This window comes from Microcebus murinus, chromosome 16 (genome assembly GCF_040939455.1).
Source record: "Microcebus murinus isolate Inina chromosome 16, M.murinus_Inina_mat1.0, whole genome shotgun sequence".
In the NCBI taxonomy this organism is placed as follows: Eukaryota; Metazoa; Chordata; class Mammalia; order Primates; family Cheirogaleidae; genus Microcebus; species Microcebus murinus.
In genome coordinates, this window is record NC_134119.1 from 33,698,377 (window position 1) to 33,725,870 (window position 27,494).

Below are 27,494 nucleotides of genomic sequence, written 5' to 3' on the forward strand. Positions count from 1 at the left end.
GCTGGAACCCTCCCTAGAGCTGCCGGGAGCACATCCAGGGGCCTACTGCATGGCCCCTGGGTCCAGACACCCAGCACAGGGCCTAGTACCCAGGAGGCACTAGAAAATAGTGTCGGATAGATGAGCCAATGATTGAATGAATGCCTGAAGGAACAGGTAAGGAAAAGGTGCTGATGGGGACAAGCACTAACATTTACAATGCGCTCCATCTGCATTCTCAGGCTTAAAAGCCACCCCCACGCCCGAGGGTAGGCGCCTACACGTGCCCCCCATCCCCCGCCCGGCCCCAGGCTCAGGGCCCCAGCATGTCTTATTCACCACTTGCCCCCAACAAGTCTTAGCCTAGAGCGTGGCCCATGACAGGATTCCTCTCACCACCCCAGTCCCAGACTAGACACACCACTGCGACCGCCCCGCAGAGAGAACAGGGCCCAGAGTTAGACCAACCTGGGCTGTGTGACTTGGAGCCTTCATTTCCCCATCTGTAAAATGGTTAACTGAGGGGTGGGGATTAGGTGCTTCCCCTGGGCCCTTCCAAGCTGACATCTAGAATCTCCAAGTAGGTAGAGCGGTCTGGCTTCCAGAACCAGTACTCTCAGCAGGGAACATGATCACACCTTGCTGTCCTCCCTGGAACAGCTACTGATTTGTCAATATTCTAAAACTAAGGAAATCCACCCATTTGGATTCTCCCAGTTCCTCTAAGAATGAAGACACAGATATCCTGTCCGCTCATTGAGAATATTAACAATTCCTCATGAGATGCTGAATTTGACTGCTTGCAAAATGTTTTGTTTATTCATAACTCCCTGATTTCTGAAAACAATCCTATGAGATTGTCCAGGCAGGTTCCATCATCTTCATTATACAGATGAGAAAAAGCAGCTCAGAAAGGCCAAGAGACTCACCCATGGCCACACAGTAGATGGGAGAGCCAGGTCTCAAAGCCAGGTCTTTGGGCTCCAACTCTTAGATTCTTCCATCCACACCCAGTGGATTCCCACATGTCCTCACCACATGGTACATACATGGGTAACAGTTAGTGGTGATTAGGAGCTGGAATATCATAGACCACCCGAGCTTTGAAGGTTAAACACAGCTGATGTGTCTGCTCTGCAGCTAAAGCTGCATCTAAGAATTCTGGAACCTCAGCAGTTAATAACCTTCTGATTTCCTTGGCTAGACGGGGCCCAAGGTTAGGCAGCTCAGTTGTAGCCACCACATAAACCTCCCCTGAACTCTCTCCAAATAATCACAACCACCAACATTTTGGATGGTTTACAAGCTGCTTTCCACAAACCCTAGGTCTTTATCCAAGTATGTGGGGTCGTGAGGCCTCTCTTTGAATAATCCAAGTGACAGCGAGCTCACTACCTTCTCTGCAGAAGCTCCTTCTATCTTCTTACTGGGGGTCACTCAATTTACGCTTTTGTCACTTGGGCCCCAGAGCAGGCTGCATGACATGGGAGATCTGCACAGCGCCCTTCCCTTGTTGACAGTTCCCAGTGCCCCCTAACTGGCCAGGGGTGAGCCTGAGCAGGGCCACCCACTGGACTGCCCTCAACCCAAGCAGCCCCTGCAGGGGACATGCCAGGGATATGGAGTCCTATCCCTTGTTACTCGGTTTCTGCATCTTAGAAGCAGCATGGCCCAGGGGGGCAGGAAACATACCAAGAGTTCAACACACTCTTACTCCAAGCCCTGGCTGCCTAGCCCTGGAACAAGTCTCTCCCCAACTCTGGCCAGTTTACCCATCCGTGGAATGAACAGACCTCCTATAATAACCCGAGTTTGTGGTCCACACTCAGTCTCCAGATTTTCACGCTGCCTTTGCGAGGTTGGCAGCCAGGGTAAACAAACCTCCCGAGATGTCAAGGGACTGATTCAAATGTCCACAGTGAGCATTAGCATGGGCTGGTCTTGTTCACCTCTCTCATCCAACCTCCTACCCTCTCTCTGGCCTCGGCGCTGTTCTTGAATCCAACAAGCTTTTTCTGAGTTCCCCTAGCCTGGAATGTTCTTACCCCACCTCCTTGTTCAGCTGGCTCGAGTCATCCTGCAGCTCTCGGCCTCCCCGAGCACCCAGCCCCCACCTCATGTGCTCTTGGCACCCCATCCCTTCTCTACCCTCGTCATGATCCGTACTGTGATTTACTGTGTGACTACTGTTTAATCCTGGTCTCCCCAAAGATCCATGAAAACAGACACTTCACCCTTGTCTTGGGTTGTATCCCAGACGTGCACTAGTATACAGCAGGCTCTAAATAAATAGTTGGTAAATGAATGAATGAGGAGCCAGGAGAAAGAGCCCAGTCTGCTTCGGGTGTGGAGGGGGATCTCTCCTGCACCCACACAATCCACAAGAGAACGCAGGCACACACGGAAGCGTGCACCACTCCACTGAGAAGGGCAGTGATCACAGCTACTTCATCTGAGCTTTACTATGTACCAGTGCTCCAGCAGCGTTGGCAGGCATTATTTCCCCTCAACCTTGAGGTCGGAAAGTATGCTATTGTCCCATTTCTACAAATAAGAGAACTGAGGTCCCAGAGATGTTAAGGAACTTGCCCAGGATCACACAGTTGGGAAGCTACAGACCTCAGATCCAGTAGCAGCTCGTTAAGACTGAACCACTGAACGAATGGTGGAAACCAAAGGCCCAGCCCTGCCCAGGCAGTGGGATGTCCCCAGCTGGGCCCTGCATCCTGTGAAACCATGGGCTCAACCCCCAGCCTCCTGGGACCATTTTCCAATCCAAACAGTCATCAGTGGCTCAAACAGACGTCAGGGCAGAGCCTGATGACCTCCTAGGATGGACAGGGGTCCACGCCCACAGGGGTGGGTGCATGCGAGACCCCGAAGCAAATCTCTGTGACCCATCTGCCCTTGCCAGGGTGAGCAGTAGGGACCAGGAGGTTGGAGTGAGGAACTCGGGGTCAGCTCAGGCAGCGAGGACTGGAAGCAGCTCAGAGCATCAAGGGGGCAAGAGCAAAAGAGCCTCCTCTGGACTTGCCTTCTCCCTCCTCCTACTCACTCTCCACTAGCCCTCTTCTCTGTAAGAGATGATTGAACTCCCAAATGTCAAAACTGAATGGCACCTTTGGGAAGACTCACCCTCCCATTTAACAGATGAGGAGACTGAGGCCTGGCTTGGGGAAAGATTAGAGACTAAAGGGGTAGATTATTCTGATTCAGACAGATCTTGCCCTTTTATGCTACAGGCATGTACTGAACACACGCTGGATAGCAGATCCTGGGGGAAAATGGGGGAGAGAGACAGAGTAGAGCAAGACCCTAACATTTTAATGAGAGAGAAACCCATTTGGCCAGAAGAGCCAAAATGAAAAGTTAAAAGTTAAGTGCTATGGGCGGACATAAATCAGCAGAGTGCCATTAACTCCGAGGCTCTTGGCCAGGGGCGCTGTGGGTGTTGTGCCAGGCCGTCAACTGACAAGAGCAGGCAACATTTCAGCCTCTTTCAAAACCGTGTCCAGCCAGTGACAGGAGAGCCCATGAAGCTTCCAGCCTCCAGGGCCGAGGTCAACACACAAGGGGTGGGCTGTCCCTAAAGCTGCCACGGTGCCGGGCAGTTGACCGATAGAGACTGGCCTGCACCCCATGGGTGCTCCTGTCCACTTAAAAGGGTGAAGGCAAAGCCTGCTCCCCCCAGTCCCGACAAGCCCAGAGGGATGCCCCTCCCAGGCAGGGCCTCTCTCTTCCCACCAGGAACACGGGAAGGACATGGGCACCGGCCGGGAGGGGCCAACAGGACCACTGTGTGTACAAGGCCTGCCCCAGAGAGGGCAGAAGACAGTATCTTGGGATTTAGGAAGCTGCCTCTGAACCGGTTCTCCCACGACATCACCCTCCAGGCTGTGGGACCGTTAGACTGGGCGGAAGTGGACTCCAGCCAAGGGGATGTTCCCAGATGTCATGCTTTCAAACTGGACCCGCCCTGAAAGGCAGGCGAGGACAGGCCTGCGGCTCAGGATGGGCTCAGGATGGTGTGTTCTGGTCTAGCCGCAGGTTTCCCTGGCAGCAGTGCACACCAATGCCTGCCCCAGAAAGGAGAGCCTGGGGGCGGGGGTCCTGAGCAGCTGAACACAGGGATCCGGCCCCTCACTGACCCCCCACCCCGACACCAAGCAGTGCATCTCAGCACCTCCAAAGCAGTCTTGAGCCCCCTCTCCAGATCAGGCCCCTTTGGCCAGTCTCCTCATCCAGGTTCCTCTTCAAGACAGCACTTCCCAAATAAAGTTGGGGGATGGGGGCAGCCCGAGATCGACCTTAGGGTGGTCCCGGAGGGTTTGGGCCCCTTTCTCCAGCTTGTTTAATGGAAAAGCAGGCTGGCTGGTGCCTCAGGCCCGATGGGCTGTGACAGCCGGTGCCTCCCGCGACCTCCCTGGCCCCCATCAGCGCCCCACCTTGAGATAGTCGTTCTCGGAGCGCAGCTCCTCCAGCTCCCGCACGAAGCCGCCGGGCCCGCAGTCCAGCATCTCCTCGGTGAGGTCGGAGAAGGCGAGGGAGGCGCTGAGCGGCAGGCGGCTGCTGCCCACCGACGACGCGGCCACCGACGGCTCATCGGGGGAGGCGGGCGGCCGCGGAGGCTGCTGCGCGGACTGCGCCGGCTGGGGCGGCTGCCCGGTGCGGGCCCCCGCCGGGCCCCCGGCCGCCGACTCGGCGTCGCTGCTCAGCGCCAGCTCCAGGCCCAGCAGGCGCGCCTCCTCCGACGCGCAGTCCGACACCTCCGAGCTGCTGTCGGTGAGGCTGGGCGGCGGTGGTGGCGGTCGCGGCCCGGCACCAGGGCGCGGGCGGCCCTTAGCGCGGACCCCGGTGCGGACCCCGGCCACCCGCGCCCCTGCGCCCCGCGCCCCGGGCGCCACGGCGCGTCCCTTCCTGTCGGGCCGGGCGCTGGACGAGGCGCTGCAGGCGGCGGCTGCGCCCGGGCCTGGGCCGCGGCGGCCCTTAGTCAGCGGCCAGCTAGCCACGTCTTTGGGCCGGGCTGGCGACGGCGCGCGGTGGCTCTTTTTCCTCTCCGGGGCGGGCGCGGGCGGGGGCCCGCAGCCCCGGGCCGAGGGCTCGCCCGCCGGCGCCTCCATCGAGGCCTCCCTCGGCCTCAGCGCGCGACGCGCATGGCCCGGGCCCGCCCGGCCTCGACGTCCCTGGGGAGGGTCCTGACGAGGCTCTGGCCGCTCGGGCTGCGCCTCCTCTCGGCCCACCTCAGCCGCGAGACCGCGCTCCGGCCCCGACCCGCGCCGCACGGTCTCTCCGCAGCTCTGAGCTCGCAGAGAGCGGCCTGACCGCCTCCAGGCGCCCCGGCTCCGGCTCCGGCTCCGCCCGGCGCCCGCCCCCTCGGCCTCGCCGCGCCCCCGGAGCGCGCCCGGGCCTCCGCCGCCCGCACGCCGATCGCTGCCTCGGGCCCCCAGTCCGGCTGCGGTCCGGGCCCCGGCTCCGCCCGGCGCGGCCCGCCCCCCGCGCAGCCCCGCCAGCTCCCCGCCCCGCCGCCTCGGCTCGGGGGCGCGCGGTTCCGCGAACAAAAGGCGGACGCGGCGGGAGCGGCGGGGAGGGACGCAGGCTGCGAGCGACGGAGGGATCTGCGAGGCAACAGCGACCCCCTCGAGGGTCAGGCGGGCCCGGGCAGCCGCGGCCCCGGCTCCCTCCTCCTGCGCTCCGCCGCGGTCCCCTCCTCTGCGAGCCGGGGGAGCGCACCCGGCCGACGTGCCCGGGCGCCCGGCGTCCCGACTGGGGCCGCGTGAGCGGCGCGACGGGGGACCCCCGGGCGGAGGCCGGGCGGACCTCGGGACGCGGGAGCCGGCATGCATGCACACCCGAGCGCCGCGCCCCTCGCCCCGCGCGGAGCGTGCGCGAGCTCCGCCCCTCAACCTTGCCGAGGGACCAATGATCCCACCGCACCGTAGAGTAAACCGAAGCCTGGGGACACGCGGTTTGCTCGTGGTCAATGGCAGAGCCGGAGGGAGCCCCAACCTCACACCTCCAGGGCGTGCTCGGGCTCTTTGTGCCTCAGCGTCCCTCCCACGGGCGCAGGGACCGTGGAGCCCTGGGTGCTTGCCGGGCTCTGCACAGCCTGGCCGGCTGTGATTCCCCCATACCCGCCCCACCCCACGCCGGCTTCAGGCTCTGTCTGTTTAAAATGGAGGCGACCGGTTAGGAGGCACCAGACCAGCGATGCCTTGGGAGCAGATTTTGGCCCGGCGGGGGCTGGCATGGGCTGGGGACGGTGCCCTAACCCACACACGTTCCCCCCAAGAGCAGCTCCGGACGACCCCGGAGCCCCGGCATGGGGCTCTGATGGGCGTGGTGTCTTTCCTTCTGAGCCATCTCCACTGTTAGGGCTGTTCTGGGCCGTTTTTCTGATTTTCCCCGCGTCTATCACACTACACCTTCCCCGCCCCCCACCTTCCCTCCCCTGCGCCTCGCTGCCGCTCCCAGTCCCTGAGCCACCACCGGGCAGAGCGGGGTTAAGTCCTTTGGCTGCCCCGCGGGGCGGTGCTCACCCTCAGGGTCGCCTCCTCGCTTGCCACCAGGAGGGCAGTCTCCCTACTTCCTCTCCCTCCTCTTTTCTCCTTCCTTCTCCCACCTTTCTCCCTCCTTTTCCATGTCTTCCTTTTCCTCCTCTTCCCTCTTTTCTTCGTCCTGCCCATTTTCTCCTTCCTCCTCCTCCCTCAATCTTCTTCTTTCACCTCTTCGCCTGCTCTAGACACACAACTGGCACCAGGTCCACTTCTTCCTCTCCCACCTTACCCTACCCACACGCAATGAATACACTCCTGGGATGGCCCCTCTCACCTGAGGCCGCCTGCACCTGGATGCAGGTGTGTGAGTGCACCTCTGCTCTCAGATCCTCCGGGCAACCTCCCTTGGAGCCAGGTTAGGAGCAGGGCCACTCAGCAGGTTCTTGACAAACACTTCTTCAGGGGTATTCCCACCCACTCATGGCAAAATGCCAGCTCCCCACACCGCCTCCCCCCCCCACCTGTCCACATGCTGTTTGCAAGACACTGAGGGACAAAGTGTTGGGCTTCCTGGTTCCTGCCCATGGGGCACACGGCATCTGCATCTCCCCACTGGGGCAGGACTCTTGAGTGCTGGCTCTGCCTCACCTCGCCTCCTATGGCCCCAACACTCAGAGCTGAGCAGGGGCCTGAGGGTCTTTCCCACTCCGTGGGCCTTTGGATTTGGGGAGCCAAGAACCTGTACCACAGCTGCAGGGGAGCCACGACAGCAACAAGGGCTTGGTTGGGAGAATCTGTGTGGGATTGAGGTAGGGGCCCTGGACTCAGGGTCAGTTCAGACCAGGGATGCATGAAGAGGGGACAAGGCTTGTTGGGAGTTCAGAACTGGCTACAAGGAGACAGGGAGACTGTCCCAAGCCACCAGCAACTCCTGCAGCTATCTGATCCATGAGCACAGCAACCCTGCAGCTGTCTGACCCATGGGCACAGCAACCCCTGCAGCTATATGGCCCATGGGCACAGCAACCCCTGCAGCTGTCTGACCCATGGACACAGCAACCCCTGCAGCTATCTGACCCATAGGCACTCACGATATGCCAAGCTCTGTGCACACTTCAGTACAGGATCTCAAAACGGTTAAGATACTTGTAGCTGACTTCCAGAGACGGGCACACCTGTGTATATCTCATCCTAGTTGCTCTTCTTACAATGTAAGGTTGACACTCCTCCAGCTGAGCATCAGGGTCTGTGTTCCCTGCCCTTGAACCTCCGCAGATCTTTGTGACTGCTTCAACCAACAGAATATGGTGGAAGTGGTACTCTGAAACTTCCAAGGTCAGGTCGTAAAGGGCAATGTGGCTTCTGCCCAGCTCCATTCTCTGTATCTTTTCCTCTGGCCACTCACCTTTGGAATCCAGCCACCATGTTGGAATCCCAGGCCTCATGGAGAGGCCACGTGAAGGTGTTCCAGTCAACACCCCCAGCTCTGGTCCCCACTGACCACCCACCTGTGAGATGGTGGGCCTTCCGATGATTCAGCCCCCAGCCTCGGAGCCATCCGAGCTGGCAAGCAGAGCAGAAATGAGCTGTCTCACCAACCCTGGCCAAACTGCATAATAAATATTGTTGCTTTAAGCCACTAAGTTCTGAGGGCATTTGTCATGTAGCAATGGGTAGCTGGAATGCATGACCAAGGTCATACAGCTTGGAACTGGCAGGGGGATTTTTTTTTATATATATAACAACAAAAAAAGTATTCCTTCATAGCTGTGGAAACAAGAAGTCCCAAATCAATATCACTGGGTCAAAAATCAATGTGTCAGCAGGGTTGGCAGAGGGACTGATTTGAACCTAGGGCCACCCAATTCCACAGCCTGTTGTGCTACTCGAACTGCCCTGCTCAGGCACACAGAGTTTGCTGGATCAAGTTCCACTCAAGAAGGAACGAAGCATTCACGATTGTAAGAATTATGTAATAGATTGTAAGACATGAAGATGCTGATTACTCAAGTGGAAAGTTTCATTCCACCCATTCAAGCTGCTAAATTGACCAACATGATGAAAATGGAATGGAGGCTAACTCCTGGAAGGCTTCCAAAAGGCGGTGTTTTGTTTTTTTTTAAACTAAAGAGTTTTTTTTTTTTTTCATTATACAAATCATGAAAGAAACAAGCAACTGGCTAAGGGAGAATTAGGGGAATTGGTAGGAAAATCTGCTTTAAAGAGGGTAATCAGGGAGGGCTCTCTAAGGAGTTAGCATTTACACTGAGTTATTCAAAAAGCCAAGGGCAGAGAATTCCAGGCACAAATGCCCTCAAGGGCCAATAAGCATGACAGATGTTCTTGCTAGTGAGAAGGTCACTATGGCTGGAAGCTGTTGAGAGATGTAGTGAGAGGGACAAGGTAAAGCTGGAGTGGCCAGCAGGAGGCTGGGCGTGCTGCAGGCAGGGGCTTTATTCTTCATGCAGTCACGAGCCATGGGAAACTGCAAGCGGCGAGTGATACCATCTAATTGACTCCATTTATTTATATATACATACATACATACATAGTCTTACTCTGCTGTCCCAGCTAGAGTGCAGTGACACCATCATAGCTCACAGCAACTTCAAACTCCTGAGCTCAAGAGATGCTCCTGCCTCAGCCTCCCCAGTAGCTAGGACTACAGGTTCACGCCATCACACCCGGCTACTTTTTCCATTTTTTGTAAAGATGAGGTCTTGCTCTTGTTCAGGCTGGTCTCGAACTCCTGACCTTAATCTAATTGATGTTTTAAATAGATCACTCTAAGCTGGGCATAGTGGCTCATGCCTGTAATCCTAGCACTCTGGGAGGCTGAGGCGGGAGGATTGTTTGAGCTCAGGAGTTTGAGACCAGCCTGAGCAAGAGCAAGACCCCGTCTCTACTAAAAATAGAAAGAAATTACTTGGACAGCTAAAAATATATAGAAAAGATTAGCCGGGCATGGTGGCACATGCCCATAGTCCCAGCTTCTTGGGAGGCTGAGGCAGAAGGATTGCTTGAGGCCAGGAGTTTGATGTTGATGTGAGCTAGGCTGATGCCACGGCACTCTAGTCTGGGCAACAAAGTGAGACTGTCTCAAAAAAAAAAAAAAAAGTATGGGGGGAGGGGGGAAAGGGCATTTATTGAAACCTTAAAATCTGTACCCCCATAATATGCCGAAATAAAAAAAAAAAGTAGATCACTCTAGTTGCTAACAAGAATAGATGCTAGATCTATATCATCAAAATATCACATATACCCCAAACTATGTATAATCAATAAAAAATTATATATCAATAAAATAACTTAATTTTTTTAATTTTAAAAAAAAGAATCGATGCTAGAAGATGGATTAAGGGGTTATTGAACCGATTTCTGAGAGATTGTGGTGGCTTAGATGAGAGTGGCAACAGCAGAGGAGAAAAGAAGATGGTAGGCTTGAGATCTGCTCTGGAGCTTCCAAGAGTCAGGTGCCCTTTGTTAGAAATGGGGGAATCAGCCGGGTACGGTGGCTCATGCCTGTAATCCTAGCATTCTGGGAGGCCGAGGCAGGTGATTTCCTCAAGGTCAGGAGTTCAAAATCAGCCTGAGCAAGAGCGAGACCCTGTCTCTACTATAAATAGAAAGAAATTAATTGGCCAACTAATATATATAGAAAAAATTAGCCGGGCATGGTGGCTCATGCCTGTAGTCCCAGCTTCTTAGGAGGCTGAGGCAGAAGGATTGCTTGAGCCCAGGAGTTTGAGGTTGCTGTGAGCTAGGCTGATGCCACAGCACTCACTCTAGCCTGGGCAACAAAGTGAGACTCTGTCTCAAAAAAAAAAAAAAGAGGCCGGGCGCGGTGGCTCACGCCTGTAATCCTAGCTCTCTGGGAGGCCGAGACGGGCGGATTGCTCAAGGTCAGGAGTTCGAAACCAGCCTGAGCAAGAGCGAGACCTCGTCTCTACTATAAATAGAAAGAAATTAATTGGCCAACTAATATATATATAGAAAAAATTAGCCGGGCATGGTGGCGCATGCCTATAGTCCCAGCTACTCAGGAGGCTGAGGCAGGAGGATCGCTTGAGCCCAGGAGTTTGAGGTTGCTGTGAGCTAGGCTGATGCCACGGCACTCACTCTAGCCTGGGCAACAAGTGAGACTCTGTCTCAAAAAAAAAAAAAAAAAAAAAAGAAATGGGGGAATCACAGAAATGAAGTCAAGTTCAACTCCTGATTTCTGGCTTTAGTTACAGGATGAATGATGGCACCATTTAAGAAGACAGCAAAGACAGGCCTGGAGGTGCTCAGAGGGTAGAGAGGCCAGGTTTGGAAGGGAAATGAAGAGTTCTTTTTGGACATGCTCAGTTTGAAATGGTTATGAGACATCCAAGTGGCGAACTCAAATAGGCAAATGATATATGAATGTGGAGCCCAGGGTAGCAGTTGGGTCTAGAGCCATGAAGAGTCACCAGCATTTAGATAATATTTAAATCCATGGGACCAGGTGAGGTACAGGATAGGATCTACAGGCAGAAAAAAAGCTGGCCTCAAACCAAGAAATTAAGAATTCCTGTCTCTAGGCTGGGCAGGGTGGCTCACGCCTGTAATCCCAATACTCTGGGGGGCCGAGGCGGGAGGATAGCTTGCAGTCAGGAGTTTAAGGTCAGCCTGAGCAAGAACAAGACCTCATCTTTACAAAAAAATAGAAAAATCAGCTGGACATGGTGGCACACACCTGTAGTCCCAGCTACTTAGGAGGCTGAGGCAGAAGGATCACTCAAGCCTGGGAGTTTGAGGCTGCAGTGAGCTATGGTGGCACCACTGCACTCTAGCCTGGGCAACAGAGTGAGACCCTGTCTCAAAAAAAAAAAATTCCTGGCTCTCGAAAGTGGCTTAAAGGGGAAGAGCCTGCCACAAAAGACAAAGAGGGAGTGGCCAGTGAGGTAGGAGGAAATCCAGGACTAAGTGCTGTGGGGAAGCCCAGGCAGTGAGGAGGGAGGGAAGAGGGACATGTCCTGTGGCCACGCTGCAGAGAGGCAGGAGGAAGATGAGAGCAGAGAAGTGCCCCTGCCTAGGGCAACACGGTGGCTGCCGGGACCTTGACGGGAGCAGGGGTGTTGGGGACAGAAGCCACAGGGAGTGGCTTGAGGAGTGAACAGGATGTAGAGGCAGTGTAGGGAGAAGAGAAACGGAGCTGCCATGGAGGGGCCAGGACCCTGGGCTCAGCAGCGAGGGACGAGCGGGAGACAGGAGAGAGAACAGGGGCCCGTCCCCACTGTCCTGGAAGGAAGAAGAGTGGGTGAGATGCAGGTGGAGGCGACTGCCTGAGGATGGCTTCTGTTTCCTCCGTGAAGAAGGCAGTCACCAGCTGAGAGCGAGGGGAAGGAGAGAGCTCAGACGGTGGAAATGGGCCGCCCCAGGATGTGTCGGGCCATTTTAGACACCCACTTGAGGTTCCAAGGGAAGCCAGTCCGCCTCGTGGACACCACTGCCTGTGTTCCCTTCTAGACGTCTTCTCTTTGGCGATTTCAATGTATATGCACATCTGAGATCGTACTGCATATACCATTTTATTTTTATTATTATTATTATTTTTTGAGTCAGAATCCTGCTTTGTTGCCCAGGCTAGAGTGAATGCATGGCGTTAGCCTAGCTCACAACAACCTCAAACTCCTGGGCTCAAGCAGTCCGTATGCCGCAGCCTCCCGAGTAGCTGGGACTACTGGGCATGCGCCACCATGTCCGGCTAATTTTTTCTATAAACATTAGTTGGCCAATTAATTTCTTTCTATTTACAGTGGAGACAGGGTCTCGCTCTTGCTCAGGCTGGTTTCGAACTCCTGACCTCCAGCAATCCGCCCGCCTCGGCCTCCCAGAATGCTAGGATTACAGGCGTGAGTCACCGCGCCCGGCCTTATATACCATTTTATATCCCGCTTTTTTCATTTAACGGGATGGTGGAAGCATTTCCCTGTATGTTTATGAACTCCTTGCAGACTTCCCATTCGCACTTAGGGTGAATCCACCGAATGGACATTCCGCGTGTCAGTCACCTCACCTTCCCCCACTTGCTGGACACTTACATTCCTGGAGGTGACAGTTGCCGGTCTGCGGGAGGCGGCGTGGGGACCGGCGGGCAAGGAAGGAAAGGGCGAACTGCACGGCAGAGCCGGCCGGCCAGCCCGGCGCCTAGAATCCGCCATGGAAGCCTTCTGGCCTGTTATGTGGCAACTGGTGCTCCTGCCAGATCACGTACTGAGTTTTCCTGGACATGAGGACAAAGAGTGGGACAGCAAGACAAACCTCACCGGCTTCTCAAAGCGCTGAGTGTCTCAGGAATTGAGCTGGGCGTGGGGAGGGGTGGCAGGAAGTGGCGGTGTGACCACCCGGCCGTTTACAGCTGAAACACAAATTGCAACAGCCATGTTTGAGGTGGCAACAGGGCCTTCGCTTGCCTGTTTTCCCCATAATATAAGTCCCTTTGGCATCCCATGATTTCTGGAGGGAACATTGCCCCAGGGCAGGGCATCTGGGGACCCGGGTCCTTTCCACCAAGGCCAGCAGGACAGGGGCTCTTTCAGCTGTGTGGAGATGGAGCAAGCCGCCCGGGAAATAGTGGGCTCCCCCCCCAACTGAGGCTGGGGACCACTTGGTGGGCGTATTTTCCAGGGGACTCCACCCTGGGTGCAGGCCACTTGCTCTGGGGCTGGCTGAAGCCCCTTCCAGCTTTGAGGTTCTATGACTCAACGTCACAGCAGTCATTGAGGTCCTACTGCGAGCCAGGGACACAGAAGTAACCCCACCGATGATGTGCCTACTGTGTGCCAAACGCTGGGCTTCCTGTGCACGACCTCGCCTGATGCCACCCATGCCGATGGGAAAGTCCTTGTCCCACCCAGGAGCCAGCAGGGGCAGAGCCTCCCAGCTTCCCCTGGGCTTCCCCTGGGGCACAGGTGATGGAGGGACAGTCACACGGCGTTTCCCTTCCCCACAGCGTTTGCACAGCACGGATTTTTACCGTAAGGGGAGAATCTTCAATGGCAGCTCAAGGCGCTAGTATCTGGCGAGAGGCTCCAGGTAAGAGCCAGGAAGCCCAGTATCCCCCCCCACTCTGGGCAGTGCGGGGCAGAACTGGGGAGCGGAGGGATGACAAGGTCTTGTTTGTGTGTGTTTGTGGGCCCGGAGTTTCTGACGTAGGGTGATCACTGCCAGGCCTTGCCGGCCGGAACCAGTGTGAGCGCAGCCGGGGCTGCCGCCCCCGGGCAGGTTTAAGAGCCAGGGAGCAGGCCCTGGGCCAGGGCGGGGGCAGAGGTGCCAGGCCCCTCGGGGACCAGGGCTCGGAGTGAAGCTGCTGCGTACAGACCGCCAGGTGGGCTCGGGGGTTCTGGGCGTGGCCCCATCTCTGGGCCATCAGGGGGACGCACCGAGGAAGCCGCCGCAGGACAGGCTGGAGGAGGTCGCCAGCGCCCAGGGCTTGGCGGGGTGAGTACATCTTTCCACAGCGCCCTCTGTCCTTCCCCACTGAGTCCTCACCTGCGAGTGACCGAGTGACTGCCTGTTGCAGAAGTGCCCAGGTGGAGGCCGAGTGGCCACTTGTCAGGGATTCGAGCCCCCTGGATCTCTCAAAGAGGTACCTGGTACTGTGCGTCACCTCCCCGAATGGAGGCCAGGAGGAGGGAGGCCTGGCTTAGCATCCTGGCTGTCTAGGCATTATCTTCATTCACTCTTAACAGCAGCCCTATGAGGTAGATGCTGACGTTTTACGAGGACACTGAAGCGCACAGACGTTAAGTAACTTGCCCAAGGCCACACAGCAAAGTAAGTGGCAAAACCAGGATTTGAATTCACTGAGTCTAGAACCTGTGCTCTTACCCCCATGCTCTGCTGTCCCATGTGACTATGATGAGTCTCTTCCCCTTTCTGAATGGCAGTTTCCTTATCTACAATTTGAGGGTGAAGGTTTGACCAGAAAAATAATATCCTGAGGTTCCCTGAAAGTACTGGGACATAAGTCACCTTTCAAATTAATTAATCAATTATTTTAAAGACAAAGTCTCACTCTGTTGCCCAGGCTAGAGTGCAGTGGCACAATCCATAGCTCACTGTCACCTCCAACTCCTGGGCTCAAGCGATCCTCCTCCCTCAGTCTCCCAAGTAGCTGAGACAACAAGCACATGCCACCATGCCTGGCCAGCTTTTTAAATTTTTTTGTAGAGACAGCATCTTGCCATGTTGCCCAGGCTGGCCTTCAACTCCTGGCCTCGAGTGATCCTCCTGCCTCGGCCTCCCAAAGTGCTGGGATTACAGGTGTGAGCCACCGTGCCCAGCCCAGGGCCAGCTTCAAGCACCTGGGAAATCACCTTGTTGGAAATACTTATCAGGAACTATGTGTGTGACCTTTGACCCAGCCTTCAACTCTTCATATTTGTCATAAAGGATATAATCAGATTTATGAACAAAGTTCATTACAGTTTTGTTTATAAGCACAGAAAATTAGATGCAAACAACACATCCAACAGTAGGGAGAATAAGTTAGGAATGTTCTATGATGAAATAACACTCAGCCATTCAAAATCATGTGTTTAAGCGATGCCGAATGTCATTGGAAAAAGTCTCATTTGTTGTTGAGAGCATGCTTTATAAAACTATATAAGGCATGAGCCATTTACAAACGTGTGTATTTCTGTCTATATGAAATAAATATAAAGGACTGGAAAATTACCCTTGGGAGTTGAGAGTTTATCTCTGTAAAATGGAATTATGAATATGTTTATATTCTTCTTTATTTTTTTCTGGACTCCCCAAATTTTCTACAATAACAATTATTTTTTAATTAGAGAAAAAGATTTTTTTAAAAAGATTTGTTTTTTTTGGTCTAGGCATATGGTGTCAAGCTTCTGTTCCAATGTGCTCGTTGGCTTTGGGAGGGACTTGAACTGCAGACTGTCAGTCCTGTGACAGCTTCTGAGATTATCTGGTTCAACATATTACCTGTTGCATGTGGGGAAACTGAGGCCTGGGGGTGCAATTGGACTCACCCAAGGTCAGTCCTACAGGGAACCAGAGGCCCCAGACTCCCAGCCTGGGCCTTAGGCATCTGCCCAAAGGCCCACAGTCCCCAGGCCAGGCTGCCAGAGGGAAGGGGGTAGGAGGGAACCCCAACCAGAATTTCTTGTGTGTGGCTAACATGCATTAGATGCTAACTGCAGGTGAGGCCTTGAATGCCAAGTTGCTCACAGACCCACCCAGGAGTAGCTCAGCCTGGGAGTGACAGGTGAGAGGGAACAAAGGGCAGCTGGGTGGCATGGAGCTAGCTGGGTGTGCCCAGGCCTCTCCCTCTCATCTCTAGGCCTCACCCACCAGCGCCTCCTCCCCTGGCAGGGCTGCGGACTCACTCACTGCCCCGGCTGGGACAGGACGGGAGAATGAAGGGCCTCCGCTGGCGTTACACGCGGCTGGTAAGGGCTCGGGGGTCCGGCCCAGGCTGCGGGTCAGGTCGGGAAGGAGGGGGAGGTGAGATTGCCGGCATGGGGGGCCTGGGCTACGGTTGGATGCAGGCAGGTGACTTGTGCCCCTCTCAAGTCCCTCCCTAGCTGGCCTGGGGTTTGGAGCAAGGACTGACTCAGAACCTTATTAGCCCCAAGCCCCCTGGTCCTGAAACCCTCAAGTGGGACAGACCACTGCCTCTGTCCTTTCTTCCTGGGACTGGGTGCCAGATGGAGTTGTGTCCAGAGCTCATGCGGCCCCTCCTTAGGCCTGGGCCTGGGAACAGGAGGGCAGGAGAGGGGCTCCTGTCCATCTCTCGGCCTCTAGGAGGTCTCTCCTTCCTATAAAAAGCCCCAAAGCCGCTAGGCGCAGGCACACATGCACATGTACACACACGCATACTCACACACTTAAACACACACTCTGGTACACAGTGGAAGCTCAGTTGAATGAATGAATGAATGAGCAAATGAATGAATGAATATACCAGCACACACAATATACCAGCCCACTGATACACACATATATTTATGCAATCCCAACTCACAAACATGTTGACATGTAAACACACAAATTTATACTCCATACCTTCTCACACTGCCTACACAACTCTATCTTAAGCCAGCCACAATCCACATGGAAAGACACACATTTTACATGAACTTACACACATTATCGCATGTGTGACTACATGTATCCTTTTGCTGGCTGACGGGCAAGCCTCTGGGCTTCATTTTCTTCTTTCGTAAAATGATGACGATAAGACACACATTCTTCTTAGTATCCTTGGGAAAATTCAAAGAGATCTTAACACAGCCAACACTTAATACCGGCCTGGTCAAGTGTGTGCTATGGCAACGTCAGCCCTTATCATTGTCAATATTGTTGTTATTGTCGCTATTTCATGCACAAAGACACACCACTGCAGCTCCCAGGGCTGGGCTGCCACCTGCGCGTCTCCCCTGCTCCTAAGCTTAGAACTTGATCCCTGGCACCCACCCTAGACCCAGAGCAAACAGGCAGGCAGCCGGCAGGGCCCACGGTGTGCCGGGGGCGTGTGCTGGCCCTCAGCCGCAGTGCCCAGGGAGGAAGCAGGCTGGAGGGAGGGGCAGAGTCCTGTCTGTTGTGGAAATGTCCCAGCTACCGTGGGCTGGGTTGGGGGTTGCAGGGGCCTGGGCAGGGGGTAAGGAGGCTCTCGGGCTGGGGTCACGGTGGAAGCGGGAGCCTCCTGTCCCGCAACCCACCAGGCCTCTTTGTGTCTTCACAGCCCAGCCAGGTGGAGGATGCTCTGTCTGGGGAGGAGGGTGAGCAAGAGGAGGAGGAAGAGGAGGAAGCCGCCCCAGCCCCAGCTCCTGCTGCTGAAGACCCGCCGGAGCCCCAGCTGACAGCAGCCAGCCAGGTTCTGGGCGCCTCCGAGATCAGGCAGGTCCGGGCATGGCCTGTGGCTCGACGAGTCCAGCCCTGAGCCTACGGGTCCCTCTCTCCTGCCCCACTCCAGCCGCCCCGGGGGCTCCGGGTCACTCCTGCTCGTGCCCAGCTCACTGCATGACCTCGGGCAAACGTTTCTTCTCTTTGAGCTTTCCCTTCCTTTCTTGTAAATGATCGGGGTCCTAGCACCACCCTCTTCTGGACCAGGAGGGTAAGGACATCATGAAAGAAGCTAATTCTTGCATAGAACCAGCCCTCAGGACTGGAAGCCAAAGCTGGCAGGGGCGGGAGGACCAGATAGGGGTGAGGAGGAGGAGGGGCTCAGCATCTCTTCTGTTCTCTGGCCCCAGGGGGCCAGGGCGACCAAGGAGAGAAGCTCCTGAGAGAGAGCTGACCTGGGTTCAAATCCTGGCTCTGCCACTTACTCCCTGTGTGGGCTTTGAGCAAGTTGCTCCATCACCCTGAGCCTCGGTTTCCTTATCTGTAAAATGGGAATAATCACCCCTATCTACATAGGGCTATTGCTCATGGGCATGAAAATCCCTAGAGACAGCAAGCTGCTCTCTAACCTGCAAAACACCATGCCTGGATGAGTGGTGGCTGTTCAACCCCAGTTCTCTGGGTCCCCAAGGATGTGGGCAGGAGGAAGAGTAGTCCCTCACTCACCCCCAGCCCTGTCCTCAGCTCAGCTTCCACCTCCCCCCAAGAGTCAGTGGCTGTCTCTGGAGTCTGGTCTTCTGCACGTCAAGGGATGGCTTCAGCCTGCGGAGCCTGTACCGGCAGATGGAGGGCCGTGGTGGGCCAGCGCTGCTGGTGCTGCGGGACCAGGACGGGCAGGTGAGCGAGGCCGGGGGCCCCTGAGGCTGGGGGGTCTCCCGACCGGGCATCAGTGGGCCCTGCCCCAGGGCAGCCTCAGGGAGAAGGCAGAGGTGACAGACTGAGTCACCTGTAATGGACACCGATGATGGAGTTGAGGCCTTCCCACTCCTACTCAGACTCATGCCTGCATTTATTCACTCAGCACATGTACACAAAGCACCTTCTTTCTACATGCCAGGATAGACGTGGAACAGAGAGAGTAGGACCAACCCAGAAATGGTTGCATTTACAAGAGGAACCTTGAAACAGCAATGCCTGAAGTCCATCTAGTCTCTCTAATGGTGGAATTTCAGGCCAGTTCTCTACACAGAAGGGAAGTGGGATTGGAAGCTGGTTTCACATGCTCTTCTTAGGAAGGAAGGTACTAGAGCTGGGAGAGAGCTTGGTGTCCTGGAGGACCCCCGCTTGGGCAGGAGCTCCTTCCTCAAAATGTTGATGGAATGACTTCCCACCTCAAGGGCACGAAGCTCACTCCTTCCCTTGCATAGAAGAACGTTGCTGGCTATGAGGAACTTTCTCCTAATATTAATGCAAAAACCTAATACTCCTAGCTGCCCCCAGGGATCGACCCCGACTCTGCCCCTAGCATTGAGTGAAAAGTCACCGTCCACTTAGTTATCTCACAGGAGGACAATGGCTAAGGCAACTATGGTCGCTCCATATAGTGAAATGCTGGGCAGGCGAGAAACGTGATGTAGAACCGAAGCTTTTAAAAGTCTTAAGCTTTTCTTTTTAAAGCCAGGACAAACAGACGCACCATATAGGCCCTCGGCTTTTGTGTAAAATACGTGTACTGGCATTGGACTGATGCTGATGGAAATGCACGGAAACCTTAAGAGCAGTTACCTTGGGAAGGAAGAAAAAGGGTTTGGGATGGCTTTATCTTTTTCTCTCTGCTTGCCTATACATTCTGATTTTTCCACAAGGATTTCTTGTGTAAAATAACTACTTGTAAGAAAAAGCAGGAGGGTCCCGACCATGCAGAGGAGGAAGCCAACCAGAGCTCCTCCCGGCGGAGGGGACGTGAGGGTTCCCGCCGACGGAGCGTGGAGGAGGCCCCTTCCGCAGCTCTGCCCGGCTTCCCAGGCGCCCCTCCAGGGCGAGCCTGGAGAACAGGGCTGCCAGAGGACGCCCACCTCCCTTCCCGCTGCAAACCGCAAGTTCTGCTTTCCAGACCTTCGGCGCCTTCTCCTCCTCAGCTATCCGACTCAGCAAAGGCTTCTACGGTACCGGCGAGACATTCCTCTTCTCCTTCTCGCCACAGCTGAAGGTGATGTTCCCAACCTTCCACGGGGTGCGGTGGGGTCTGTGGCAGGACAAGCTCCTGGGGTCCCAGTGGCCCCCAGCTCCACCCTCCGTGCTGGGCAGCCAGTTGTCCGCCATCTTTCCACAGGGGCCTGCAGCAGGACGGACGGTGGTGGTCAGACATCCACCTTGGCCTGCCTGTCTTCATTTAAAAGAAATGCGCGGTAGATCTCTGGCCACCACTGACTGGCTGAGAGGGGGTTATCTTCCCAGGAAGGGGCGGGAAGACAAATGGGTCCAGTGCAGGTAGATCCAGGGCGTGGTGGCAGCACAATGACAGTGGACACATCCAGGGGCTTCTTATGAAGTAGGGGTGAGGTCAGAGCTGGGACGATGAGGGAGGGGGCGCAAATGCTGCAGGGGAGGGAGGTGCCAGGTGGTCCCCGCAGTGTGGGGGAGAAGCCGACCAGAGCAGACCAGAGCGGCAGGAGGACAGCCGGGCTGTGTTGGTGGCGGTTCGGGTCGTGAGTGTGAAGGCAGCCAGTCACTCGGCCGCGCTTTCCTCCGGGAACACTCAGCCCCCGGCACAGGCCTGCAGGGGGGACGGGAGGGTCCGGCCAGGGCTGGGCCTCTGCCAAGCCGGTTTAACAGAAGCAGAGAGGGAAAAAAGGAAGCTGAAGGCAGTGAAAATCTGAAGTGGACAACAGAACCTAGACTGGGCGAGGAGGGAGGCGAGCTGGGGGGACTGAGGGACACTGAGGCTAAGACGGGCTCCACGGACGAGAGGTCTCCCTGAGGTCAAAGCCTTTCAGCAGTGACAGCAGGGGCCTTTGAAACAGACTGTGGAGGAGCCACCAGCCGTCGCTGGTGAGGACAAGTTCCCGGACGTGACTGTAGGCGACAGCGGGAAAACCCACTGGGGTGAAGAGGAAAGGACCTGGGGGGCAGGCCTGGAGGGGGCCACGTGGATGGCGAAGTTCACCAGGGAGCGCGGGAGGGGGTGAGTCAGAGCTCAAGTCTCCGGAGAGTGGCGAGTGGTGACGAGGAGATTGGGGAGTGACAGGCACATGGTGACTGGTATAGGCAGATGGCACGGCTGCCAAGGTGCTGGGGCTTTTGAAGGAGGAAGGAGAATAATAGTCCCAAATGTCTTCCATCCAAAGATTTTCTGCTTCCGGGTTATGTATTGAATACAACTGAGTGCTACATGCTACGTTTACTACTAATAACAATAGCAGCTAGGCCAGGCATGGTGGTTCACGCCGGTAATCCTAGCACTCTGGGAGGCCGAGGTGGGAGGATCACTTGAGGCCAGGAGTTCAAGACCAGCCTGAGCAAAAGCAAGACCATCTCTACAAAAATAGAAAAAATTATCCAGGCATGGTGGTGCATGCCTGTAGTCCCAGCTACTTGGGAGGCTGAGGCAGGAGGATCACTTGAGCCCAGGAATTGAGGCTGCAATGAACTATGATGACACCACAGGATTCTAGCCTGGGTGACAGAGCTAGACTTTGTCTCAAACAAAAAAAGAAAGAAAGAAAGAAAGAAAGAAAGAAAGAAAGAAAGAAAGAAAGAAAGAAGAAAGAAAGAATAATAATAGCAGCTAAGGGTACAAGTGTACTGCCTGCCAGGTGCTGTTCTTGGACTTTCACAAACTGGTGCATTTAGTCATCACAATAATCCTATGAGGTACATGCTATTATCTTCCCGATCTTATAGATGGGGAAACCAAGGCACAGAGAGGTTGAGGAATGTGCCCAAGCTCACACAGCTCAGTGAGGATGAAATAGGTCCTGGAGTCTGAACTCGGCCACAGTGCTCCACTACCTCTCTAAACCACAGAGGGTCCCTGGCTTGGGATGCTGCCTGGCTGGGGGAGGAGAGACGATCACAACGTGGAGTAGTAAGTGCTGTGAAGGAAGTGCAGAGGACGAGCACCTGTATCAAATGGGGGTGGGGAAATCAAGGGAGACTCCCTGGAGGAGGAGCTTCTTGAGCTAGATCTTGACGGACAAATAGAAGATCACCAGACGATGGAGGGTGTAGGGGTCTTCTTGGAGCACCAGCAACAGCACAGAAAACGGAGAGAAGAGAAAGTACATTTAGGGACTGAAAAGGATGAATGAGCGGGGGTGAGAGTGAGTGAGGTAGGGCACCTCCCTCTGCATTGGCGTAGCACTCCCTCAAGAAATATTGTTCACATTTTGTTCAATGGATGAAGCACTAGTTCCCAGTGCAGTGCACAGACTGACCACGGATGCGTGCACTCGTGCAGTCGTCTGGTCTCATGACAGGGTCACAAGGAGCCACGGACTGCCTTGCTAAAGGCCAAACACCCCATGTCTGTTGCGCTGCCTCCATCCCCAGAATGCCTCCGTCTGTCTTCCCAGGACACAGGAGAGGGGTCAGTTATGCTGAATCAATGCGAGACACTAGTTATCACCACTTGCCTTCCTGCGTTCCCATACCGGAATTTTGACATTCTAGAATCTTCCTCCCACTGCACTGACAATTCCTTGTCAGAATCTTCTGCTGGTTCCTCCTCCTCTCCCCAAACTTTTTAATGTCAGAGCTCAGGTTTTAGTTCTCGTGTCCTCTCCAACTACCCTCATCTGTGGTCTCATCGTTCCTTCTCAGAGCTTCTCATGCCGCACATGTGCTGAAGGCCCCTTTCCTGGACTCCAAACTCACATACACCCAGCTGCTACCTGGGATCTCCACTTGGATCTCAGACATGGCATTTCCAGCCTAGCATGTCCAAAACCGAGCTCCCGTCATTCCCCCACAAAACCCACTCCCGCTGCTGTCTCCACCATCAAAGTGGCTGGCACCTCCACCTTTCCTGCTGCTGAGACCAAAAATCTTGGGTCTTCTTTAACTCTTCTCTTTCTCTCACAACCCCACACTGGAGCTGTCAGCGAATCCTGTCTTCTATCCATATCCAGAATCCGCCACTTCTCTGCCCTTTGCTGCCATCCTGGTTCAAGCCCCCATCATTACTTGTGCATGTTCCTGCCATGGCCTCCTAAAGCTGCAGTCCCCGACCCCTGGGCTGCGGACCAGTTCTGGTCCGTGGCCCGTTAGGGACTGGGCTGCAGTCCCCTGGCTCTGCTGTTCCCCCGACCCCCGTCCAAGGGAAAATTGTCCTCCATGAAACTTAGGAACTGGCGGGCCGTACAGCAGGAGGTGAGCGGCGGGCAAGCGCGAAGCTTCATCTGTGTTTACAGCCGCTCCCCATCACTCGCATCACCGCCTGAGCTCCGCCTTACCCCTCCCCCACCCTGGCCGTGGAAAAATTGTCTTCCACAAAACTAGTCCCTGGGGACAAAAAGGTTGGGGACTGCCGTCCTAAAAGGTCTCCCTGCTTCTACCTTCCATCAGCACAGTAGCTGGAGTGATCCTTTTGAGAGGTAAGTCAGAGCATGTCACTCCTCGGCTTCCTTTCCCCCTGGGAGAAAAGCCAAAGTCCATACAATGACCTACAAGTCCCTACATCTTCTGGCCTCTTCCTGATGTTGTTTCTTTTCTTTTCTTTTCTTTTTTTTTTTTTGAGACAGAGTCTCCCTTTGTTGCCCAAGCTAGAGTGAGTGCCGAGGCATCAGCCTAGCTCACAGCAACCTCAAACTCCTGGGCTCAAGCGATCCTCCTGCCTCAGCCTCCCAAGTAGCTGGGACTACAGGCATGTGCCACCATGCCCGGCTAATTTTTTTTCTATATATTTGTAGTTGGCCAATTAATTTCTTTCTATTTATAGTAGAGACGGGGTCTCGCTCTTGCTCAGGCTGATCTCGAACTCCTGACCTCGAGCAATCCACCCGCCTCAGCCTCCCAGAGTGCTAGGATTACAGGCATGAGCCACCTCGCCCGGCCCTGATGTTGTTTCTTGCTACTACTTTTCTCTCACTTTGCTCCGACCACACTGGCCTCCGAGTAGTCCTCAAGCATGCAGGCCTGCTCCTGCCTCAGGGCCTTTGCACATGCTGTTCTGCCTAGAATGCTCTTCCACTGGGTCTCTGCATGGCTCAATTCTCACGTCCAGTCCATCTCGGTTCTAGTATTACCATCTCAGTGAGGCCTTCCCTGACAACCTGATCTAAAATGACAACACCCATCCCCTGGAAACCCTTACTGCCCTTTTCCACATCACTTCTCTCCCATGAGGCAGAGATCTTTGTCTATTGTGTTCACCATTCTACCCAGTGCCTAAAAACAGTGTCTAGTGCATAAATGTTAAAAAAGAAAAATAAACTGTTGAATGAAATGAATGACATTTTCAGGGGATTGCTACTTGCCTTTCTACCCTGTTATTATGGAATCCCATCTTTTTTAAAAACCAGTTAATTCTTGCCTATCTTTGGTCTCTGGCACTTCTTGAATTCTTCGTGAATTCCCAGTGGTTCCTTGATCGTGATTCCAAGCAGCACCATGAACTTGGTCTTGATTTCTTCCCCAGCAACGTTTATCTTACTCCTTCAAGCCTGAAGGTCACATCCTCGAAGAAAGCAGAGGAGGAGCAGAGGCTCTTGCCTTCTTGTGGTCACTTGTTAGTATTATCTCTTCTCTCCTGAGCCCAGGACTTCCTTTTTATTAGTTCATTTTCTTGCTAAAAACTCTTTGCTCATAGATTTCAGTTTCTTGAGCAAAAAAAAAAAAAAAAGAAAAAAAAAACAACTCTTTGCTCATAGCATTTCTAGCAACTAATTAAGGCAATAATATGCTATCCTTTTTTGGCCCTTTAAAAATCCTTTTATTGCCCAATTTGAGTCTTGGATAATTTATTCATTCATCAGATATCTATACCATGTACCAGGAATAAAGCCAGAATCAAGACAGGCCACATGGGACTAACCTGTTAGGAGGCAGACAGTGGCACATTGACACAGGAATAGAATCGTCTCAAAGAGAGGTAAATGCTGCGGGAAATAAAACAGGGTCTGGGATGAAGGGCTACTTTAGATAGGGACGTCAGGGACATTTCTCTGCGATGACATTTGGGCTGAAGGATGAGAAGTGGGCCCTTTGGGGAGCTGGGGGAAGAGCATTCTGGGCAGAGGGATCAGCAAGTGTGAAGGTCGTAAGGCAGAAGTGAGCTTTGGGTGTTCCAGGGACGGAAAGACCAGTGCAGCTGACATGCAGTCAATAAGGGGGAGAGGAGATCAGAGAAAAAGTCAGGCGCCAGAGCAGGCCATGCTTGCGGCCATAGTAGGGAGTTGACTTTAACCCCCCTTGCACTGAGAATCCATTGGAGGGCTTTAGGCAAAGGAGTGACAATATCTGACTCAGATTTTTTTTTTTTGAGGCAGGGTCTTTGTCTGTCACCTGGGCTAGAGAGCAGTGGGGTTGTCATAGCTCACTACAACCTCAAACTCCCAGGCTCAAGTGATCCTCTTGCCTCAATCTCTGAAGTAGCTGGGACTGTAGGCACACACCACTGCACCCAGCTAATTTTTCTATTTTTTTGTAGAGACAGGGTCTCACTATGTTGTCCGGGCTGGTCTCGAATTCCTGGCCTCATGCAATCCTCCCACTTCAACCTCCCAAAGTGCTAGGGTTACAGGCGTGAGCCACTGCACTCTACTTGATTGGGATTTTGAACAAATCAGTTGGATTGCAGTGTGGAGATGAGTATGGGCAGCAGACAGGGGAAGCAGGGAGACCACTTGGGAGGCTCTGATCCAGGGAAGGGGTGAATGTGGCCTGAACTGGATGGGCAAGAGTGGAGAGGGACGGGTCAGAGATGGTGGCAGCCAGGGCACATCTCCAGAGCCGCAGGACTTGCTGAGGAACTGGCGGTGAGGCAGTGCCAGGCAGTGAGAGACAATGATGAATTAGTTAATGGCAGTATCAGTCCAAGTTCCTGACCGGGACTGCTCCACTCCTCTCCAATTCTAGGAGCAGGAAGCCTCAGAGGTTTTTGTTCTATTCCTAGAATGAAGTGATTTCTAGGCTGTGGGAATTCAAACTGGAGGGGATGAGGTGGTGAACTCCAAGGAGCCTGACTAGTGCAAGACACCTCAAGAGCCCTGAGCATCTCCTGCAGCGCGGCTGGGGCCTGGCTGCCATTCCCTCCACGACACTGCCACCCAGTGGTGTGGAGTCAAACTGCAAGGGCAGGACTCGCCCAGTAACCTGAGCCTTTCCCTATCACCCCAGGTCTTTAAGTGGACGGGAAGCAACTCTTTCTTTGTGAAAGGAGACTTGGACTCACTGATGATGGGCAGTGGCAGGTGCGTGTCTCTGTCCTCCCAAGTCTTGAGACGGTGTGTGTGTGTGGGTCTGTGTTCTGGTCCCTGTCTCCCGGCTGAGCTGCTAGGCTGGGCTGGGCTGCCCCAGACAAAACAGAGAGGCTGGTGGTTAACTGTCAGGCCCTTCCCTTCATTGCCCAGCCCGCCAGCCCACCCCCTCAAAGGATGCCCACCCCCAACATTAAGGATGCATGGACGCTCCCACTCAAGAGCTTAGTCTGAACTTATGTAATTTTGGGAATGGCATGCCACATGATTGATGAGGCTAGAGTCAAGAGAGGGGCATGCCTCAATTTGCCAGTCAGTCCAGTAATGCTAAGGGACCTAAGTAATTGGAGGAGCCTGTGTGAGTGGGCCAGGAGGTGGAGCGGGATAGGAAAAAAAAGGTTGTTCTCACCCTGGCGTGACCTTCAAATTCAGGCGGAGCAAATCTTACCCTGAGGGTGCAGATGAAAGCATTGCTTGATTAGTACCAGGCAAATTCTTTGCTCTCCCAACTGCCTGAAAAGCCTCCATTGAGGGGCAGCTTGGCACAGAACACACCAGCTATTGCTGATTTGCAGTAATTCACTTCCTGGCTCCAGCCTAGGTTCTCTGTCAAATGAGGGGAGTAGAATGGATGCTCTCTGAAGAATTCTGGGCTCTCAGAATTCATACTCCTTTGGTTAAGCACTGCCATCTTAAAAATGTTCCAAGTGTTCTAAAACGGGCTTGTGGTAATGATTGCACACTGTATTTATTAACATCACTGTTTTTAAAAAAAGCTCTAAATGCCATGGGGACCAATGTGCTGAGTCTCTAACAATTCGGGATAATTGGATTAAGGGGAGATGTAACCCAGACAAAACTGGGCTGCTGTCACAGTGTGGCTAAGAGCTAACAACAGGGGTAGACCCTAAAGGTTTCAACATGCAGGAAGGAGCCACGCTGAGATTTTCCTCTTGTCTTTAGTGGCCAGTTTGGGCTGTGGTTGGACGGAGACTTGTATCACGGAGGAAGCTACCCTTGTGCAACCTTCAACAATGAGGTGCTGGCCCGGCAGGAGCAGTTCTGCATCAAGGACCTGGAGGCCTGGGTTCTGAGCTGATGCTCCGTGGCGGGCAGCTTCCTGTAGCAACAGGTACTCAGCCCTGCTCCCGGACGCCATCCAGGCCTTCCTCACACAGGACTGCCATGCTGCCAGAAACGCAGATGGTAAAGCGCCCTCGTGTTGGCTGTGGCCACCGGCCATCCTCCTTGTGGCCTGGGGACCCAAGACAGGGATGGGGCAGGCACTGCTTTCTTGCAGACGTGACTCTGAAGGAGTGAAAGATGCTTACACCTTACCCAGGCAGCACAAAGTCTCTCATGAAAATTATCTTTGTAGAAGTTCTACAACTTACATGTTTCACATAAAAAAGATTTCCTAATTGCCTTAAATTCAACCCCCACAACCCCTAATATTTTCATGTATATCCTTCCCTCCATTTTCCATGGAGATTGTGTGTGTGTGTGTGTGTGTGTGTATTCTCTTACAAAAAGGGGATTATAATCTGTATGCGTGGAAATTATTTTAACTTAAAGAATACTGTCAAACTTCAGAAACCTGGGCTTATCCAGTGAAACTAATAAAGACTCTAGTAGCATCGTCCCTTCTTCTGCCCTGTTGCCTATTCAAGAGCACCGATGGCTTTTTGTCTGCCACTAGTGTCCCAGGTGCTTGTAAATCTGCTATTTCATGAGGAAGATATGAAACAGCAAATGAATAATATGCACA

The 27,494-nt window shown here is 54.1% G+C and overlaps 2 protein-coding genes across 2 annotated transcripts in view; one reads left to right on the forward strand and one right to left on the reverse strand.

Moving 5' to 3' along the window:
* The window catches only part of MTCL2 (microtubule crosslinking factor 2), a 69,221-nt gene extending 63,907 nt beyond the window's left edge, over positions 1–5,314 (reverse strand). Inside the window, exon 1 of the mRNA XM_012755072.3 lies at positions 4,425–5,314. Within this exon, the coding sequence (XP_012610526.2) occupies positions 4,425–5,099 (675 nt within the window). The 5' untranslated portion in view covers positions 5,100–5,314. The remainder of the gene's footprint in view (positions 1–4,424) is intronic.
* A 10,391-nt stretch (positions 5,315–15,705) lies between these two features.
* TLDC2 (TBC/LysM-associated domain containing 2) lies at positions 15,706–27,488 on the forward strand. The gene is made up of 6 exons (XM_012755291.3): positions 15,706–15,913; positions 17,209–17,367; positions 18,054–18,206; positions 19,423–19,518; positions 25,647–25,720; positions 26,690–27,488. The coding sequence occupies exons 1-6, from the start codon at positions 15,881–15,883 to the stop codon at positions 26,823–26,825; spliced, it is 651 nt and encodes a 216-aa protein (XP_012610745.2). The 5' UTR covers positions 15,706–15,880; the 3' UTR covers positions 26,826–27,488.
* The last annotated feature ends 6 nt before the right edge of the window (positions 27,489–27,494 follow it).